General features: G+C 38.4%; 1 protein-coding gene across 1 annotated transcript; it reads right to left on the bottom strand.

Annotated features, from left to right (window-relative positions):
* Positions 1 to 611: 611 nt before the first annotated feature.
* LOC121367234 (millepora cytotoxin-1-like) lies at positions 612 to 21,389 on the bottom strand. The gene is given in 4 exon segments (XM_041491343.1): positions 612 to 811; positions 1,443 to 1,470; positions 2,128 to 2,269; positions 21,334 to 21,389. Coding segments are annotated over 4 exon segments (426 nt in total).
* Between the last annotated feature and the right edge of the window lie 305 nt (positions 21,390 to 21,694).

Raw genomic sequence — 21,694 nt, 5'->3', positions numbered from 1 at the left:
TTGTTTTAGTTTATTCAACCATGGCAAATTTAGACCGTCATAGAGATATTTGCTAAACTTTCGTTGTTGAGTATATTTAAAGTTACGCTGGACCGTTTTTTAGTTTTAATTTAATAAGGGGCAGGCCAATTTTTGCCCAAATTAAATGAAAATGCCCGAATCTGGATAAGAACATTTATATTAGCATTACTACCGAGCATTTACATAGGATTATATAGGGTTGCATACGAATCGCTACGCATATTTACATAAATTACAACTAATATTGTGCAAAATACGTGATAAAAACGTTTCAAGCCATCTCATTTTGACCGAATATCGCTCGTCTTTGCAAGAATTCTAAGGATTTTCTCCAGCACCAGGGGGCCAGTAATTGCCCATCTTATTTTGTAATATTGTGTATAGACGTTTTGGGACATGGGTGCATAGCGGAGAGAGACGACTGGAGTGAATCAGTTACTGAACCATCCGATGTTCGGATAGGTACTATAGCCAGACGCGGTCTTACAGCAAAAAACGAAACACCGAGCTAAATGTATTCAATTTTGGAGTGAAAATAAATGCTTATATAATGTTTGCAATGCTATATGTTAGTGCCAACGAGAATCCGTTCATTTGAAGTTGGTCAATTTAACATTGATTTCGGTAGATGACATCTGTGTAGTGAGACCTAACCCACCTGGGATTGAGCAGAAACGGAACTTGAAACGTCTATCCTCCGCCGTGTCGCTATGGTAACTGCCGATTCCGGTGATGACTCCATTGTTTGCGCATTGGAACAGTAGCGGCTAGTCGAAACCGTTAACATAATCTGGAGGGAAAAACAAAAACAAACGTTTTGGGGTTTGGGTTCTCTCTTCATCACTAGACCACGTTGATATATTAACCATGCGTTATTGAATGTCATATATATATATATATATATATATATATATATATATATTAGTCTTTTTAGAGTAAAAAGGAAAACCACCTACATTTTTCTATTAGAAGAAAGTTTCCCACAGACTGTAATGAATTAATGTTTAACGACGCCCCAGCACAAATATACACATCGGCCAGTGGGTGTCAAATGGTAAGTATATGAACATTACATAATACAATTATGTAAAACTACAGTGTAAGGAACTGTGGGAGAAAAATATAAAATACATAAATCAAGATTAAGTATATTTTTGAAAGTTTCTGGGAGGAATTTATCCGGTTCCAAAACATGCCAAATGTGACCCTTCTCGTCGGCTTGAGATCACTCCACCAAAATGTGACGCACCGTCTGTACACCGACAATATTCACACCGAGGAGGAAGGTCCTTGTATGCGTCAAATATGTATGGCCGATGCGGGCACGGCAGAAGAGTACTTCATCCTTCCTGCATCGCCTGTAGGAGGACTGTCACTCCCCAGGACTGGCTTGACAGAATGAAGCTTGTTCGCGACCGTACCGTCCCAATCACATTGCCAGTTGAACAGCTATTGCACAATATTTAAAATTACTAAAGGGGACAACATCACCGACATGGGGCAAATTCAAAGCGAACTTGGCAGCAAAATCCCCTTTTTCATTGCCTTGTCAACATGGCTGGGTACCCAACAAATGTAACATCTTCATTAGCAATTAAAACGTTCGTATCACCATCCCAATCCAGGGATGTTCCACCTTCATGTATTGTAAAAACGTTTTATTTCCAACGATTCATTTATTAATATCATATTGTGTATGTAGATAGGAAGCGTTTGCTTGATGTGCGGTCGGCCTAGGACTGATCCCCGTCTGTGGGGCAATTGGGCCATTTCTCGTTCCAGGCAGTGCACAACAACTGGTGTATCAAAGGCCGTAGTATTTACTATCCTGTTTGTGGGATGGTACATATAAAACATCCCTTGCTACTAATGTGGCGGGTTTCCTCTCGTTATGTCAAAATGACAAAATGTTTGACATCAATTAGCCGATGATGTCAATAGCCGATGATGTCAAAATCGATGTGCTATAATGGTATCATTACACAAAAGGCATAACTTTATGTAGATGGAGTGGTAGGTATGTGTGAGTGTGTTATAACAGTAAAATAACTAACTGACCATACTCCTGACGCCGTAGCTCCAGTGGGGACGCAGTCAAATTTCCACAGTATCCTCGTAATAGTTGCTATGGTAACTGTTTATGCGTCTCACACTTTGACCAGATGGACACATGAAAGTAAATGGTCGATCCCACCAGTTTAGCCAGCAGTGGGCGCTGCCAACGAGACACAAAAACCGCAACACATAGCTACAAATAATAAAAACATCTAAATAGAGACAATTAAAATATAAAAAAGTCACATACTACTGACAAATATCCTGAACCGTCATATAGACAAGTGACTCAAATATCATCAACTGTCCGATCAATAGCTGGAAAACAACTGTCGTATAGACGAGGTGCTGGAAAATGTATCAATTGCCAAAAAACAATATATTTTTGGAAAAGTGGAAAAAATTAAATGTAACTTCCACAGATAACAAAACATGCAACATATATTACGCTTACCTTCATTTTACGGCTGTAGTTTGACGTATGTCAGTTTGAGGTCAGGTCAAGCCATAGGGCTTTACATGTACATTCAGAACAAGCAGTTGTAGCGCACGCCTGTCCTGGGCACAAAAGCCGGCCTCAGCCGACTCGCCAGGACAGGAAAGGTGGGGGTGGGGAGGAGGAGGGACCGCCTGTACCTGCAGCCCGATCGTGGTCGGCAACAGGCGGAGGGGGTGGGGTAATGGTGCTATGGAATTTTTATGGAGCAAGTTTAATGCCAAAGAGAAAAAGGTGCGCAATTTTGATTGAGGAAATTTGGGCACAATTTTGAACGGTTGGTCGAAAGAGAGTTTTGATATTAGCGAGTCGAGAGTAGCTGGTTAATTAGACCTCTATGATGCTGGGGTGTCTCCCTTCTGGTCGTGGCATGACAACCCAGGGGAGACTCGTGCAATTGTGTAAACACCGGTAGGCAAGTCGCTGTTGTTCCGGGGCTTTTCCATATGCTGTTGGAGTTTACGGCGTCCTCTTCCGTGTCACCAAGCACCAAGTAGACCACCAGCAGCAAGTATTTGGGAGTGGGTTAGGGTAGGCTGGTATTCTTTTGTCCAGCTTCCCCTGGGTGCAGTGCAATTGTGTACTCTGAGCCGGTATTCTTTTGTCCGGCTCCTTATTAGAGTATGTGCTGGGCCATTAAATGGGGGCGGGTGCATTGTTATCATTAGTCAATGCACCCTATGCACTGTTGCGGTTGTGCATGCTGTCTGTTTGTAAACCCTAGTTTGATGTTGAGGTTGTTCCTATTGTCCTAAGTCCCTATTCTAATGTAATCAACGACTATCCAAGACCAACCCTCCCCCCTTGTCTTTGGATTATAATGAAATACAATGACAAGGGGGTAGTTATACTAGCCTAGCTATCTACTTTGAAGGGTGTTTCCCTTATAGTGTAAGTATTGGTTAAAATGCCTAGCGCTTAGCATAATTACTTTGCTTGCCAAAAACAATGCGTCTGTTAAGTAGGGAGTCACTGTCGGTAAAAAGAATAGTATGTCAGCAACTGTATACATGTACGTAGGTTGAATTTCGTTTCCCACTCCCCCCAAAATTCTTAACTAAGTTTGCAGTTTTATTGGTAATATGAAGTTAAATAATGTCTAATAGTTAAGCTTACTTGGTATCTATCTGGTTGACTGGTTTCTTATCTGCCTTTGAGATTGATCTGTTATGGATGAAGGTGGTATTAAAGGAAACATGTTTAACTTTATCAACGTTACTTTGTAGTTTTATTTAGTAGACCTTGTCAAAGACCTTTTCTATGTCTATAAAGATTGCTAAAACTATGTGATTTTCGGAATGCATCATTAATACTATTTTGTAATCTAACAATTTGATCTATAGTCGAGTGTTTAGCTCTAAATCCGCTTTGTACATTAGTTTCTAGTAGATAGTTAAGTCTTTTATTTATAATAGTTTCTAAAGTTTTGCACATGTGGAACGTGAGTGTTATCCGTCTGTAACTCACCGGGAGGGCTTGGTCTTTTCCCGCTTTAGAGAGACTAAAGCATTTTGCGTGTTTCCACGAAGTGGGCATTTGACCCTCCCTCCAAATTCGGTTAAAGAGCGATAACACTACCCCTAGGGCTACGTCCGGCATGTGCTTAAGTAGTGTATAGCTAATTTTATCAGGCCCAGTGGCAGTACTCTTTTTTGCTTTAAGAGCGATTTTTGATTCTAATAAGGTTATTGGTTTATTGAATTCTAGGTTATCAGTAGTTTGGTGGTTTGCTGTTTTAGTATCGTTAGTTGGTAGAGAGTTGTCTTTAAGTTTTTCAAAGAATTGTTTAGGAAAATGTTCATTGCTGCTATTTTTCTGAAGTTTTCACTGAGAAGGTCGGCCTTTTGTTTATTAGTAGTTGCTGTTTTATGTGTTTGAAGGACTGCAGTTAGCCCGTTGTCCTTGAATAGCTTTGACATTTTACACATTTCTCTAATTGATGTTCTATTATTAATTTCTCCACAGAATTTATGCCAGCTGGCTTGTTTAGCATTAATGATAAGTTTGCTTACTTCGTTTTTAGCTATTTTTTTAGCTATTTTGTATTTAGTGTGAGTCTTGTTTTTTTTTTGTTTTTTTATAAAGTTTACGCATCCTGTTCCTAAAGCCGCATTTGGTTTTAATTTCGTCCATCCACCAGTTAACTGGTCTATTTTTATTGAAAGGTTTAGTTTTAGGAATATTCTTTTCAGCTATTTCTATTATTTTATTAGTAAGTTTAGTAGTGGCGTCGTCAATGTTTAGGCTATCTTCTAACTTGATATTGCTACAATCGCTTGTAAAGCCAACCCAGTTAGCTTTGCTAAATTTAACTTTAGGTATAAATTTATCTTCTGTATACGTAGTATTACATTTATAGCTGGTTAATATGGGTAGGTGGTCGCTATTGAGAGCTTCTAACACCTCCCATTGGGCGTTTGTTGCTAGAGGCAACAGTTGGGTCGATGGCGGATGTGCCCAGATAATCATGGATAAAAGTAGTACTACCATCGTTGAGACTATACTGACACACAATGAAAACGCAAAAACAACTTTTCATTGCAAATAACGACAAACTATTAATGAATTGATGTAATATGACATTAATGACTGGTATTCATGAGATACATTCACATGGAAACATGGCCAGTTATCAGTAATCGAGTTGCATTCGTAATCGAAAAGTTCAACCCCCCCCCCCCCCCCCCCCCCCCCCCCCCGTATCAAGGTCAGTATCTGGTGTGTCCACCATTGGCCCGTGAGCATGCGTGAAGACGACGGGGAAAGAATTGGCACAAACATCTCAGATAAGCCACAGGAATATTCCTCCACTCCTACAATGCCTGTGCAAGCTCAGCGACGTTACGCGGTGGTGGCTGTCGGTGACGTACACGACGTCCTAACTCATCCCACATGTGTTCAATTGGGTTCAAATCCGGTGAAACGGCGGGACAGTTCATAACTGATACCGGCTTGTTGCAGGAATGCCTGGGTAATTCTTGCAGTATGTGGACGGGCATTGTCTTGTTGAAACAGAAGGGGACCTCCTGGTCTTCGGTGACGGCGCAAAAGTGGCTGGAGAACTGGTCTTATAATAACGTCAACATAATGCTGGGCTGTAAGGGCATCGTGGACAATGATGAGATCACTCCTGAAATCACAGTTGATTCCCCCCACCCCCCTCCCCCATACCATCAGACAATCGCCGCCAAACCGATCACGTTCCCTCACACATCGGTCAGCGTACCGTTCATGGAGTCTCCTGTACACATGTGCTCTTCCATCGGCAAAGGAGACAGAGAAACGGGACTCATCTGAGAAAACAATGCTCCGGTAAAAGGCTGGTGGATGATTACCATTCTGGAGAGCAAACTGTAGTTTCGCAGCACGATGTCTCGGTGTCATGTTATCGTTGTACGGGCGTCTGCATCTGAGTCCAGCCGTTCTGAGTCGACGGATGGCCGTCATCGGATGGATATGCCTTCCATGACGTCCTATCGTGTTGCTTGCTATCATCGTCGCAGTTCTGAACCGGTCACGGAGGTGGTGTCGTCGAATCTGCCGATCTTGGTGTGGGGTCGTAACGGGACGTTGACCAGGTCGAGGTCGATCACGGACACTCCCGATCTGTTGAAGACGTTCAACAAGTCGTCCAATAGTTGATGAATGGACTCTGAAGGTCCTAGCAACTTGGCTTTGAGAAGTCCCCCCCCCCCGTACTCCGGGGTGTTTATCACATACCCTGTCTCATTAACTCGTTTGTGCACAACATAGGGCCCGAAATACCTGTTATGTAATGAACCCCGTTTAATGGAAAGGTACAGCAGCACCTTATCCCCTGGTTTAAATTGCCGACTCCTAGCCTTCCTATCAAACACTGATTTTATTTTGCTCTGAGCATAGCTCAGATGCTTCCTAGCCAGTTCGGTCGCCTGCCACAACCTATCTCTAACTCTCCCTACATAAATCAGCAGGTTTTCGGCATTATCCTTGTCTAACAAACTATCTTTTACCAATTTGAGAGGGCCTCGGGCTGAATGCCCATATACCAACTCAAATGGGGTGAATCCTAAGGATTCTTGCTTAGCATCCCGTGCTGCGAACAACACGAAAGGAATTGACTGGTCCCAGTCAGTACCATTGTCGAAACAATGGCAGCGGAGCATACTTTTCACACTCTGGTGGAAACGTTCTATTGCGCCCTGGCTCTCAGGGTGGAATGCAGCAGAACGAATCTGGCGTATATCTAACAGACAGTACTTGCTGGATTAACTTGCTCATAAACTTTGTACCCCGGTCGCTTTGAATTTCACCTGGTAAACCCGTATACGTGAAGTACTTAAGCAGCGCACTAGCTACAACAGACGCAGTAACCTTCCTTAAGGGAATCGCCTCTGGAAAACGCGTAGTTAAGCACATAATTGTTAACAAGAATTGGTTGCCTGAACGCGTTTTCGGTCATGGTCCCACGACATCTATCAACACTTTTGAAAAGGCTTCACCAACTATGGAAACCTTCTGCAGGGGATAGGGAGGAATTACATGATTTGGTTTGCCCACAACCTGACACACATGACATGACATACAATGCTTACTGACATCTGCAAACATTCCCTTCCAATAAAACTCTGAGGCAAGTGTACTATGAGTTTTATTCCGCCCTAAGTGGCCAGCAAACACGTCCTCATGTGCTAACAATAACAATGACGGACGGTACTTAGAGGGCACCACAATTCTACATCTTGTCACACATTCCTCACTATCAGGCACAACCTTTTCCACACTCTTATTCATTAATACTCCCTTGTCCATATAATACCCTGACATCTGATCCTCCATCTCACCCTCAGTTAACAATGTAGTGCGAGCTGCCAACAAATTTGGATCAGCCCCCTGCTCTAGGATTAACTCTTGTCTATTACAAGGTAAGTCCCCTCTATCAAACACAACTGGTTCAATTCCCCTCTGCGGGAGATCAACAGGTTCCACCACATTTAATTCCTCAGTTGACTTATCTACCATTTTACTGATAACCTCATCCACTCCAATTTCATGGCTCACACACGTATCAGACAAATCACAAATATCCTCTGGGTCTCGTGTTACCCTTCTGGCCATAGCCCTAGTCATTACACACGCAGGATATCTAGTCTCATCAACCTCACATTATTCTATGGGTAAAGGGCTGTCTTCAATTAACAATTGGTCACATTGCGGCTGACAACATTGACTAGTCAAATCATTACCCAACAAAACTCCTATGTTTTCAAAAGGCAAGTCCTTAACAACACCCATAATGACTGGTCCCGTCACAAACTTCGAACACAAGAAAACGTTATGTAACCGGACAACCATATTTTCTCCAGTAACCGAGGTTAAGGCCAAACTACGTCCTGTATCTGAATTCTCAATACCAGCTAAACACTCTGACGTTATCAGCGTCTGACTACACCCGGTATCTCGATAGATTGATATTGCCTTAGGACTCAATTCTTGTTTCACATCACAACCATACCAGTGGACACATACGGGTTTTACTTTCTCTGCCATGGGACTAACCATTAACTCTCTCGCTAACGGAGCTGACCTCACTAAACCGACCACTTGCGCATTATCGCGTTTTCCTTTTAAAACAGTCCCCGACAAGATGGTTATCCTTTTTACAGTAACTGCAATGTGGACGAAAAGTTCGTGCATTGGCTGATAATGCAGGTTTATCCTTACTTTGCCCACCAGGTACATTCCTTGCCTGACTAGCTGACCAACTAGAAGACTCTCCCCGATAGTTACTTTCCCGGGAAAAACCTGGCTGAAATTTCTTCTTATCACCCTGTTGTAAAGAGCTACCCTGTACTGCCTGAGCTTTGTGTATTAGCACGTAATCATCTGCCACTATGCCTGCCTCCTCTATCTTTTTGACATCACGATCCTCTAAATGAATACGTAAGCTAACGAGTAATCCATTTTTAATGTCCTGTAAGATCAACAACTCCCGTAACTCGGTATATGACTCTACCTGATGAGACACCACCCATTTATCAAACATCCCTGTCTTCTTAGCCACAAACTCACTATAAGACTGACCCTGCGTTTTTCTCAACTCGCTATACCGTAAACGATAATCCTCAGGTCGTAATTCATACGCCCTCAACACTGCCGCCGTAACTAGGTCGTACTGACTTGCTCGCTCATCACTCATTGAATTATAAGCTACACTAGCCTTCCCCTTAAACTTAGACACGGCTAACAATGTCCACTTAGACTGCAGCCAATTTAGCTGCTTAGCGGCCCGTTCAAAAAGTTGGAAGAACATATCTACCTCCTGGTCATCAACTACAGGCACTGATGTATAAGCCTCCGACATGTTAAACCCATTTCCTGCTTCCCGTCTAACTACTTCAGTATTCAACTTTAACTCATGTTCCACTTTTAATTTTGCTAACTGGAATTCTCTATCTCTATCTTCTCTATCCCTCTCTTCTCTTTCTCTCTCTCTCTCGCTCTCTCTATCTTCTCTATCTTCTTTCTCTCTATCCCTCTCTTCTCTTTGTCTCTCTATCCCTCTCTTCTCTTTCTCTATCTTCTCTATATCTATCTTCTTTCTCTTTATCCCTCTCTTCTCTCTCTTCTCTTTCTCTCTCTCTATCTAATGCATGTTCTTCTCTTTCGTACTCAAGCTTTTTAAAAGCTAATTGTTGTTCCACACTTAACTCATTTATCTCTATCTCTGGAACAATCTCACTGTCTTCCATAACAGGCCTATCACCAAAAACTTCCTGGATAATAATTGTCTTTATATCACCTAAGGTTTTAGCTGATGTTAAATCAATTTCTCGCTCACCCGTGATTTCAACTAATTCGGCCGTACGTGCTCGCTTAATCTCCACTACACTGAGCGTAGGCCTATCCAGCAAATTCTTATCCATGTTTAGATATGACGCACTTATTATTAATTAATTTTCTAGTGAACAACGTTGCTACTTCTAGTTAATTTGTAAAAATAATTTATAAAGCCCCCCATTTACAAACAATACTTTTTTAAATATGCATGTCCCGTTTTTTTCAGATCCGGGACGAGCGCCCCAATTTTCACTCCTGTCACGGGGATCCTATAATACCCGTAACTGAATAAAACACGATTATCAAAATATCTCTCCTAACTGTATATCTATTAGATCTCTCTGTATCGGGCAGTGTATACCCGCGTGGCTCGTCTCTAGGTATGAACAGAGATAAGATCTTATATAAAGTATATATAATATAGCACGTTTAGTTCACTAGAAAACACAACAAAAAGACAATACACTTTGGAATCTGTATTAATCTACGCTGACAAATGTACTGCCGCAGTAGTTCATTAACAACAACAAATAGTAACAACCCAGAACTGATCACTTAATTAGTTAATCTCTAGGTGTCTAGTTTACACAATATGCTAATCACTTCACCGTGACACAACACCCACCGTGTGATAATTGAGAAACGCTTCCAGGAGAACTTAATTAATAAAGGAATTACAACTCTATTCCTAACTGGTTAATTTTTAATTAACCCTTAACTACTCATTCAGTAACGTGTGATAATTGAGAAACGCTGCCAGGGGAACTTAATTAATAAAGGAATTACAACTCTATTCCTAACTGGTTAATTTTTAATTAACCCTTAACTACTCATTCAGTAACCTTGTAACACAGAATTAATACTGGTACCTATCACAATAAAGACAATAACCTACAGTTTACCTAGGTCTTCTAGGATGACTGGTTAAGCTTTATATATATTAGAACAGTGAGCCTACAGTCTACTGCGTCAGATTACCGGCAGCACCATCTAAATAATATTGGTATAATACAGTATTAAAATATTTAAAGTCACATCAATCACATCAAGGTTATACAACAGAGCAGAAATAATATTTACCAATCCGACGGACAACGTTCCCCCTGGAAGCCTTCCTATGTTTCTCCCTGATATCTCTAAAACCCTAGCTATTTATCATAAAGCCGAATATCGCCTGGGGGTACATCGCGGCACCGAATACCTACAAGTGATATTTCCACAGCGACCAAGACAACATTTTCCTTAGATGGCCAGACTTGCTGACGCCTAGTCCGCCGGCAATACCCCGATCGTACCGAACTAGCGGAGGTATTACGTAACTACTGGCCCCATGGCCTCCGCAACTGGGCTGGGTGTGTATTAGGCACAGCTCGACCACGGTCGCGCGGAGGTATTACGTAACAAAGTGCCCACCTGGGCTTAAGTGCATATTGGAACTGCACACGGCCTTCTAAAACAATTAATATAGCCACAGGCGAAAACAAAATTAAGAGCATGTTCCGTCACATCTACTCACGCTCTTGTACCAGCTTAAAACACACTTCCAAAAATTATTGTCAGAGTGACTAACCCATCAGATTACACTGCTTTTATTCATCAAAACTACTCACATCCCAAGCTCACAATGCATGCACCACACCACACTTCACGACCGTCTTCCACATTCACCACCTGTAATCATTACCCAAGCTAATATTGTTCATTACTCAAGACAAGACAAGACAAGACTTTATTTACACTCGGGCCGTTACACAACGGCATAGGAGGAATATATACATACTCATTTTGTTATATGCACGTGACAAGATGGTTGACAGTAAATACATTAATTACAATACATACACAGACACATATATACAAACATATACAATCACGCACATCAATATATTATGTAATAATACAGATATTTAATACAAATATACGGGTATCCAAGTACTTATAAACGAATAGATTGTTAAACTTATATATTGTGCAGTGGATAATGATAGTATTTTGTTAATTATGTTTGGTTTTGATGGTGTTTGTAGTCAAGGGCGTTTGAATTCATTAGTTATTATATTTATGAAATATGATAATTTCTTTAGGGTACTAATTCGTTTATTCTCCATTAGTTCTCTAAATTTATAAGTACTTGGTCGCGTATAATAATATGGGTGTAGCAACTGGGACTCTTGAATTATGGAAAAAATGGCAAATAAAAAGATAATGGAACTCGTCGCCAATGTCTATTACATTACATAATGTGCAAATTCTATCTTCTATGAGTATATTATTCCAACGTCCAATTTCAACGGGTAGGTAATGGTTAGACTTTTCTAAATTTTATGAGTGCTGTCCACAGTTTTTCTGGTAGTTTTATTGATATAGCTTTCGAAAAATAGTTGTTCTTTGTATAATCGGTAAGTGTTGCCTCTCGATGACAGTGATATGTTATTTTTCCATGTTTGTAAATACTGATCGCATTGTCTTTGTTTAATTTGTTGTGAGAGACAATTTACTGATATGAAAGATTGTCTTATCCAGATATCACCCATTCCTAAGTTATTCAGTGTGTTTTTAACAGTATTAATCCAGTTATAATTAGTTCCGTTAGTAAGGTGGTCATTTAACATAATTTTGTATAAAAGAGTAGACAATTTTGATTGTTTTCCTGATATCAGTCGCGCCCAGTAACATACCATTCTTCTATATATAATTAACTCGACAGGCGTTCTCCCTAACTCTCCATAAAGCATAAATATTGGTGCTGCGTTCTTAACGGGTATGATGTGTCTTAGAAAGTTTATTTGTACAGAATTAAATAAATCAACTTTTTCATATCCCCATATTTCACATCCATATAATAAAACTGGCAGAACCATTGAGTCAAAAATTTTAAGTTTACATTCGGTTGATAGATAGTTGTCCTTTGATTTTGATAATACAAAGTACATGGCCTTGGTAGCATGTTGTTTAAGTCTATTCTCTGTAACTCGAAAGTTGTTTTATTTTGTAAAAGTAATTCCTAAGTAATTTGTATTCTTTCACATGTTCTAATGTATTATTTCCAATCTTAAAATTTTATTTATAATCTCTAGTGTTACCGTTAAAAATCAATATTTTCGTTTTGTTGCCGTTTATTTTAAGTTTCCATTTATTGCAATATTGATAAACATATTTAAGGTGTGTTGCAGGTCTGCTGCAGAGGTTGATAATAGGGCAGTATCGTCTGCATATAACAAGCAAAGCATGTGTAAAGCAATATCTATTAGGTGATCTTGGTTGTCTGTTGTAGGGTGTCACGGGGATTCTATAATTCCCTTAACTGAATAAAACACGATTATCAAAATATCTCTCCTAACTGTATATCTATTAGATCTCTCTGTAACAGGCTGTTAAACCTAGTATGGCTCTTCTCTAGGTATGATCAGAGATACGATCTTATATAAAGTATATATTTTATAGCACGTTAGTTCTCTAGAAAACACAACAAAAACACAATACACTTTGGAATCTGTATTAATCTACGCTGACAAAGGTACAGCCGTAGTAGTAAATTAATAACAGCAATAATAACAACCCAGAACTGATCACTTAATTAGTTAATCTCTAGGTGTCTAGTTACACAATATGCGAATCACTTCACACACCGTTACACCACACCCACACGTGTGATAATTGAGAAACGCTTACAGGAGAAGTTAATTAATAAAGGAATTACAACACCATTCCTAACTGGTTAATTTTTAATTAACCCTTACTACTCGTTCAGTAACGTGTGATAATTTAGGAACGCTTCTTGGGGAACTTAATTATAAAGGAATTACAGCTCTATTCCTAACGGGTTAATCTTTAATTAACCCTAACTACTCTTTCAGTAATCTTGTAACACAGAATTAATACTTATCACAATAAAGACAATAACCTACAGTTTACCCCAGGTCGGCTGGAATGACTGGCTAAGCTTTATATTACCAAATACTCATATAATGTTAGAACAATAAGTCTACGATTTACTTCGTCAGATGACCGAAGACACTGTCTAAAGAATATTGGTATAATACAGTATTAAAATATTTAAGTCACATCAATCACATCAAGGTTATACACAGAGCAGAAATGATATTTACCAAAGTCCAAACGGACTAACGTTCCTCCGGAGCCTTCCTAATCGTTCTCCTAGATATCTCTAAATCCTAGCTATTTATTCCAAAATCAGAATTGGCCTGGGGGAACAAGGCGGCACCTCACGTATCATCTCATAGTCTGACTCTACTAGAGTCGGTATTATTTCTCTCTGATCGTCAGACTACTGACGCCATTGTCGAGCAATCTCCTGGCCATAAACAGCACTACCGGAGATATTACGTAACTACTCGCCACATGGCCTCCACACCTCGCTAAGTGCATATTGGAACGCCAGATCGAGGATGGTCGCGCAGAAGTCTTACGTAACAAGTTGTCCACCTGGGCTACGGGCAATAAACTGCACACGGCCCTCTAACACAATTAAAATCGCCACAGGCGAAACAAATTTAAGAGCATGTACCGTGACATAGGGGAAACCCCTTCACATCCATGGCTAGATAAATAATCTTCTAAATCATTCAAATACAGGGAGAATAGAATAGGGGATAAATTTTCACCTTGACGGATACCGTTGTTACATGGGAATAAAGTAGATTGCTGATTATTTACGACAATCATTGATTTAAGACCTTGATACATTTGATGGATAATTCTAAAAAATTTACCGGTTATGTTATGCTGTAGTAGTTTATGCCAAAGCTGTATTCTAGGTACCGTATCGAATGCTTTCTCAAAATCCACAAAAGCGCAATATAATTTCTTTTTCCTTTTTTTTCAAGATATCTATATATCTAAAAATATGGTCTGTCGTTGAATAGCCTTTACGGAACGCGGTTTGGGCCTCACTAATGGTATTATTTTCCTCAATAAATAAACGTAAACGGTTTTATTAAGTAAATTTTGTGAACAGTTTAGAGCAGCAGCAAAGTAATGTGATTGGTCGGTAATTTTCGGGATGTAGGCCGACTTCCTTTGTTTTTGAAAATTGGTATAATAATACCGCTATGCCATTCATCTGGTAAGACTCCATTATCAAAAATAGTATTAAAAAGTTTAACATAAACTGGCATGAGCGACGAAGCGGTTGACTTAATGTATTCGTTAACTACTCTATCAACACCTGCTGCTTTATGATATTTTAGTTGTTTTATGGCTTTCATTATTTCATCTGCACTGAATTTTTCGTTAATAATACTGTCATTGTTTACTTCGTATAGTACTTTATCCATGTTAAAATTAAATAAGTTATTATTATTGGGTTCACCCTTATTTAAGTCGCTGAAATAGTTGAAAAATGTATCAATAGGAGGAACGTTAACGTTGTTATCTTGTTTCTTAAGTATTTTATAAAAGGCTTTGGGATCATCTAACCGTAACCGTCTCAATTTAATTTCTGTTTTAAATTTATGTTGTGCAAAAGCTTTAAATATACTCTTTTTATAAGACTTACTGGCCTCAGATTACAGTTATCTTCCCATTTGGTTGTCGAAAATCCGGAAATTTGACCGCGCAAGTAGTCTGCTGTTTGACTGTGATTATTTCATGGCAGACAGCTATGAAGTGGCAACTGTTTGACTGAAGTGACAGGGGATAGCATGTAGTTTGTAAACATGTGTAACTTGTTGACATTGAAGACTTGTTTGTGGTAATTCCGGCCCACGCAAATGTAGTGCTTTTTGTGTAAAATGGGTGTACTGCGGCTTGGTTTAGAGGGTGTGTCTGTTTAAACCAATATGCTGGGAGAAAGAGCTGGACAACAGGGTTGTCCTTTTCAAGGTATGTGTCCCCCATGCAGGCAAAGATACATACAAAACTTCACGGGCCTGCTGATATTAATAAAAATGTTATAGCCACTAAGGCTATATAGAAACATATAGCGAAATTAATTGTGGTCTGAGGCCTGATATAGTTCACACATTACATCGGTTAAATGCTTGATTCTGATGAAAGTATTATAACCAGAGAGGTGAAATTACACAGACTGATTGTGAATACCACAAGGAATATGAAAACTCATTTATATATTTTCTCAATGTTTTATTAAATTAAAAAACATTTTTTTTTTATTTATTAAAAATTAAAATTAAAATTTTCAACTTTTAAATTTCAATATCCTCCAAAATAGCATAAAATGACCTCTGAATGTTACTACAGGTTGTTGCAATATCTTTTTAACAGTTTTGAGCTAAGAAATTTGGTAAAAAAGAGCAAAAGTTGGATTTTGTTAGTCCAATATTGAGATTTTTAAATTTTTTTTTACATATTGAATTTTAATGAGGTTTCTCATTATTTTGCAATTGGACAGAAGATCTAAATATAATGAATATATCACTACTAAATGTGTATTAAACACTTAAATAAATAGTATACAGTTTTTAACAAGATTAAGCACTCTAATAATACATTTCACCTACATTTATTGTAAATTACACACTTCAGTCATTTTTCAAAAATGGTCTTTTATTCTTAGAAAATCTAATAGGCTAATATTCTATGCTGTCTGAATGTATTTATTGTGTTCAGTAATCAGATGCTGGTATACTTGTCAAGTTTATTGCAGAAAATGTGCCAAAAAGGTTAACATTTGGCTTGTAATACATATGGCAGAAAAATCCATAATGCATATTCAGTGGTCATTACTACAAACATTCTTCCAATCAAGAAATACTACACTGAGGTATCCAAGACACTGTCACATGACTACACTTGTTAACAGTTATCACTGGAAACTGAAAAATATGGTGCAAGTACCTCTTGGTTTGGATTAATATCAGCATTTTTGTGACAAAATCTTCATTTTCAAAGTTGTCGTCAACAAAAAACATATTATGTGTATACCTAAGTAATATCTGTAGGGCATATTCATATTAATATGCATATATATGGACTGTTTTTGCCTTTTACAAAGTGGCTACATGTCTAAGACAGTAAATGAAGTAGATTAAGTAAATACAGCAGGTCAAAATTGAATCTGAGGCCTATCATGTCTAAATTTTCCCTGAAATTAGTGTGTGTAAAAATTTGTTGCAAATGGCCCCAATTTTGTGACTTTCACCATCCCTCCTGACACATTTCTAATAATGTACCATGAATTCAGGTCACCATATCTTTAATAAGCCCTCCACTTATCATATCTAAAATGCAAAATTTTACAGTTTTAGATTTTAATTTTTTCAAACATTTAATTTTAAGTTTAATATTTAATTAAAAAAAAATGAAGTAAAATCTAATGATTGATTTTTTTTTTTTTCCTTTAAATATTTCAAAATCTTTTCCAAGACAACACTGTGCAGATAGAACATATGTAGAAGAAAAAATAGCTGCTCATTGTATGAAGAAATTCCAAAATTTGATAAAGTTATTACATTTTGAAGTTGGTGTCCCTCAAGTTTCCATTGCTAAAATTGGCCATGGCAAGGCACTGTGGTAGGTGTTTTAACACAGTCTCTAATATACTCTCAGTTTAAAGGTGACACCCCGATACTTACTGAGCATTGCTTTAATATGTATATCATTGGAATGCTTAAGGTGGGCCAGTTTCAGGGGGGGAAAAATGGACTGATAGGCCTCAGATTACAGTTATCTTCCCATTTGGTTGTCGAAAATCCGGAACTTTTTTACCGCGCAAGTAGTCTGCTGTTTGACTGTGATTATTTTCATGGCAGACAGCTATGAAGTGGCAACTGTTTTGACTGAAGTGACAGGGGATAGCATGTAGTTTTTGTAAACAGGTGTAACTTGTTGACATTGAAGACTTGTTTTGTGGTAATTCCGGCCCACGCCAAAGTAGTGCTTTTTTGTGTAAAATGGGTGTACTGCGGCTTGGTTTAGAGGGGGTGTCTGTTTAAACCAATATGCTGGGAGAAAGAGCTGGACAACAGGGGTTGTCCTTTTCAGGGTATGTGTCCCCCATGCAGGCAAAGGTACATACAAAACTTCACGGGCCTGCTGATATTAATAAAAATGTTATAGCCACTAAGGCTATATAGAAACATATAGCGAAATTAATTGTAGTCTGAGGCCTATTGGCGTTAATTAATCTCATTTTATTATCTGTAGTTTTATTTCTAGCGTATATTGTTTTGGCCTCGAGATACTTCGTACGTAAATGTTTGTCTTATCCCGAACCAGGGTCGCTTGTTGTGCGCTGACCTTTTGTTACGGCTGTTACTGTATACACGCACGTGACCGAATGTCGAGGCTGCCGTGTCTAAAAATAGATCTTTTAACATGTCGGTGGCCTTTGCGACACGTGCTTTTGTATTAGTAGACTCGTCGTCAAGAATTAGAGAAATGCTTTCGATTATGTTGTCGTCGATATTATTTATAAAGTCTTCACGTTTACTAGGAACCCATTTGCGTGCTGTTTCCCTTCGTACACCGTTACTATGATTTACAGGATTGTTTGTGTCAGTATTACATTTACACGAATATGTAAGTATTAGAGCACAATGGATATCAGAAAGAAGTGGGTCAAAATCACAGATTTGAAAGTCAGTTACATTTTTAAAAACATGGTTAGTACCTATAGCATAATCAATCAGGCTGCAGTCTTTACTTGTGACTTTACCAATAAATTTATCAATCCCACATCTACCATTGAGAATATATATCTTATGTAACTTGCATAGATCTAAAAGTTTCACTCCCTGCTAGTTAACCCTTCCTATGTCCTGACTTGCCCTATCTCTGGGAATACTGAGATTGTCAAGATTTGTTATATCATTCATAAAATTATTCATATCAACATCATCAGAGTAAACATCATCAACTGTAGTGTAATCCGGAGAGAACATTTAGTTCTGGCATTAAAGTCACCTAGCAGGAGCAGCGGTTTTCCTGATTCTACATTTTGAAATATTTCATTTTCGATAATATTAAAAGTGTCATCTTTATAATATGGTGAGCCAGTAGGTGGAATATATACAATGCCAACCATTAAACAATTATCTTCATTCTTGTTTTGAGTGCCTGTGATACTAAGCCAAGAGATATATTGGGACTGATTTGTTTCACTGACTTTAACAATATCAGCTAATTCATGTTTAACACTAATGACAATGCCACCTGAGGGTCTTATACCTTTTCTGTTGTTGAAATAAGTTGTGTAGCCCGGGATAAGATCTGGCTTACAGTCTGTTTCATCAGTTTTGCTTTCTTGAAAACACAGTATGTCATATTTTGATATTAATAATGAGAAATCAGGTATAATAGTTTACTTTTTAAACCACAGACATTCAAACTAAGTATTCGCAACTTGGTATAGTCATTGTTTATATCAGTGTATGTTATTTCATTATTAACTGAAGAATTAGCTTCTATCATGTTGCTTTGATTGTTAACATATGGCTGGTTAGATAAAAATATGTTTGGGTTGTCATGATGCCTGTTTGGTGAAATATGGTCAGATAAAATACTGTTCAGGTTAACATGGGACTGTTTAGTTAACTTGTTTTCAGATGTGTGTTTGTTATGGTTGTCGATGTTGTTGGTTACTGTATTATTCAGGGTGGTCATCTGGGCTTGATGAGGGGTCATAGTTTGTGCAACATCATGAAAACTATGGTATGCATCAGCATGTACAACATTTTGTGAACTTGTCACAGGCAATGTTTTAATAGTATTATTAACTATTGGCTCACTATATACATTCATATCTGTATGTACAAGGGTTTGTGAACTTGTCACAGGCAAGACATTAATAGTATTATTAACTATTGGCTCACTATATACATTCATATCTGTATGTACAAGGGTTTGTGAACTTGTCACAGGCAAGGTATTACAAGTATCAATAACTATTGGCTCATTGCAAACATTCATATTTGTATGTACATCAGTTTGTGAACTTGTCACAGGTATGGCATTAAACATGTTATTAACTATTAACTCAGCATGCACAATCATGTCTGGATCACCATGATTATAACTAGGGTAAATCGGATGAACATCATAATATGCCGGGTCATTATATACAACGTATGGTGACTTACCCATGGTAATACTAGGTACTTATATGCTAGTATTATTTTCTGTCTCAGCATCACTGTCCTAATTTCATACTATAAATAAATAACAAAACAGTGACAGTGTAACTCATTACAAAAACCATGTATTTAACCATGTATTTAAATGTACCATATAAATAATATACTATATTTGACTTGTGACAGGGAGCTATTGCTACTTTGAACTTATTTTGCCGAAAGTATCTCTGTTGACGTCTCATTTCATTTCATTTGAACTTATTTTCGTGCTTATATCCGACTAAGGTTCAAACACGCTGTCATGGGCACACACCTCAGCTGTCTGTCCAGGACAGTGGGTTAGTTGTTAGTGAGAGAGCAGAGTGTGTAGTGGTCTTACACTGGTCGGTGCAAGTGGTTTTACACCTATCCATTGAGCCTTGCGGAGCACTCACTCAGGGTTTGGAGTCGGTATCTGGATTAAAAATCCCATGCCTCGACTGGGATCCGAACCCTGTACCTACCAGCCTGTAGACCGATGGCCTAACCACGACGCCACCGAGGCCGATCTGCAGGAAGAAACCCGACAGCAAATACGTATTCTAATTCACTCTGCATATAAGGCGAAATTTGATTGGCTAATCAAATCCATTTCCGACAGTAAAACGAGCATGGACTCAATCTAATTAAAATTAGCTCCACTATTACATGTGGATCTAACACCAGCCAGTTGGAGCTCATGTCCACCAATCAAAACCTTACTTGCAGAATCCTGCCAGTGATTTAAAAATAATTTGAAAACATTCCGAATTATCCTGAGGGTATACGACATGTTTCGTGTGAATTACGAATGCCTTTTAGAATTTGTATGCTCCAAATAACGTTATAAAAGGCGAAGTGTGATTGGTCAATATTTAAATTATTATTTACAGACGAAATGTTACCTGGACATTGGGGACTACGCAGTGTTGTTAGTTTTAAATCACTGGCAGGATTCTGCAAGTAAGATTTTGATTGGTGGACATAAGCTCCAACTGGCTGGTGTTAGATCCACATGTAATAGTGGAGCTAATTTTAATTAGATTGGCATGGACTTGTCGGAAATTTGGGGGATTCCCCAAGAGCCTATTTACATATTCATACGCTACTTATTAACATGACTGGAAGAGGATGGGTTTTATTATGTTTTATTTTTATTTTTTATTTTTTTTTATATCAGGGAGCTTGATGTAAAGATATTTAACATGAAACATAGGACTGTTGTATTAGAGAGGGGATCACTGACCACCGTTTGGTAGACAGAGATTGCGCAATATTGATATAGAGTGGTCTCTGACGGTTAGTGAGCGTGATAACTGTCAAAATGTCCGTCTACCTCACTGACCATCAGAGTACTCGGGCTAATACAATACAATACAATACAATACAAAATGCTTAATTACCGTGCTTACATATGATGAATAGGCCTACATATAATTATTATACACATATAAAGACAGTCTGGTGACCCAGCAATAATAAAGCTAATGATAAGAACAACGAACGACTAAATACCCGGTAGGCCTATATACATTAGTCGTTCATTATTCTTATCATTACATGACACATTCATCTCAAATAATTTTCTGTTCGGGTGATCGTAAAAAGTAATTAAATTTTGACACAAATGTAACTAAACCTTTTTATGCGGTAAAGTAATAAATAAAATGTTAGGCTACTATAGCAGAGTACGCATACACATTGATGGAAAGTCATCGCTAATGAACTGACACTGGGTGTCCAAAGAAATTAAGGTCGCCGACAGTCATTTTTGCACCTATGATTTTGCTTCGTATAAAGAGAAAATGACATCGCTTATCAAAATTACGTCTTGATTGAACTACCATAGATCCTTCAATAGAGGCCTGCCTTGAATAATCCTTGATCGATTCGTCGGCTGCCTTGAGTAGACGTCTGCCGTACATATTTCATTGCTATTGTTGCTTTGGCACGTTAATGATTACGTTATGTTCGTCACTTTCTTTACATGACGTCATAAGGTGAGGCCTATAATAACAATGGCTAGAACTACAGGAAAGGGGAACATTTTTCGTTTCTCAGTGAGGTATCCATATGTACAAAGACGTTTGAAAGAGTACGCTACAAGATGACCTTAGAACAACGCTATGTTACATACTTCTGCATGAAACAAAACAGAAGCCTGCTTTGAATAGAGGCCGGGCCACAGGGTGTCGCCTAGGGTTTTATTCAAAGATTTTCGGCAATAGTG

Source organism: Gigantopelta aegis, unplaced genomic scaffold (assembly GCF_016097555.1).
Source record: "Gigantopelta aegis isolate Gae_Host unplaced genomic scaffold, Gae_host_genome scaffold71, whole genome shotgun sequence".
In the NCBI taxonomy this organism is placed as follows: domain Eukaryota; kingdom Metazoa; phylum Mollusca; class Gastropoda; order Neomphalida; family Peltospiridae; genus Gigantopelta; species Gigantopelta aegis.
The sequence above is the reverse complement of the archived record's forward strand: the minus strand, read 5'-3'. Positions and strand labels throughout refer to the sequence as shown.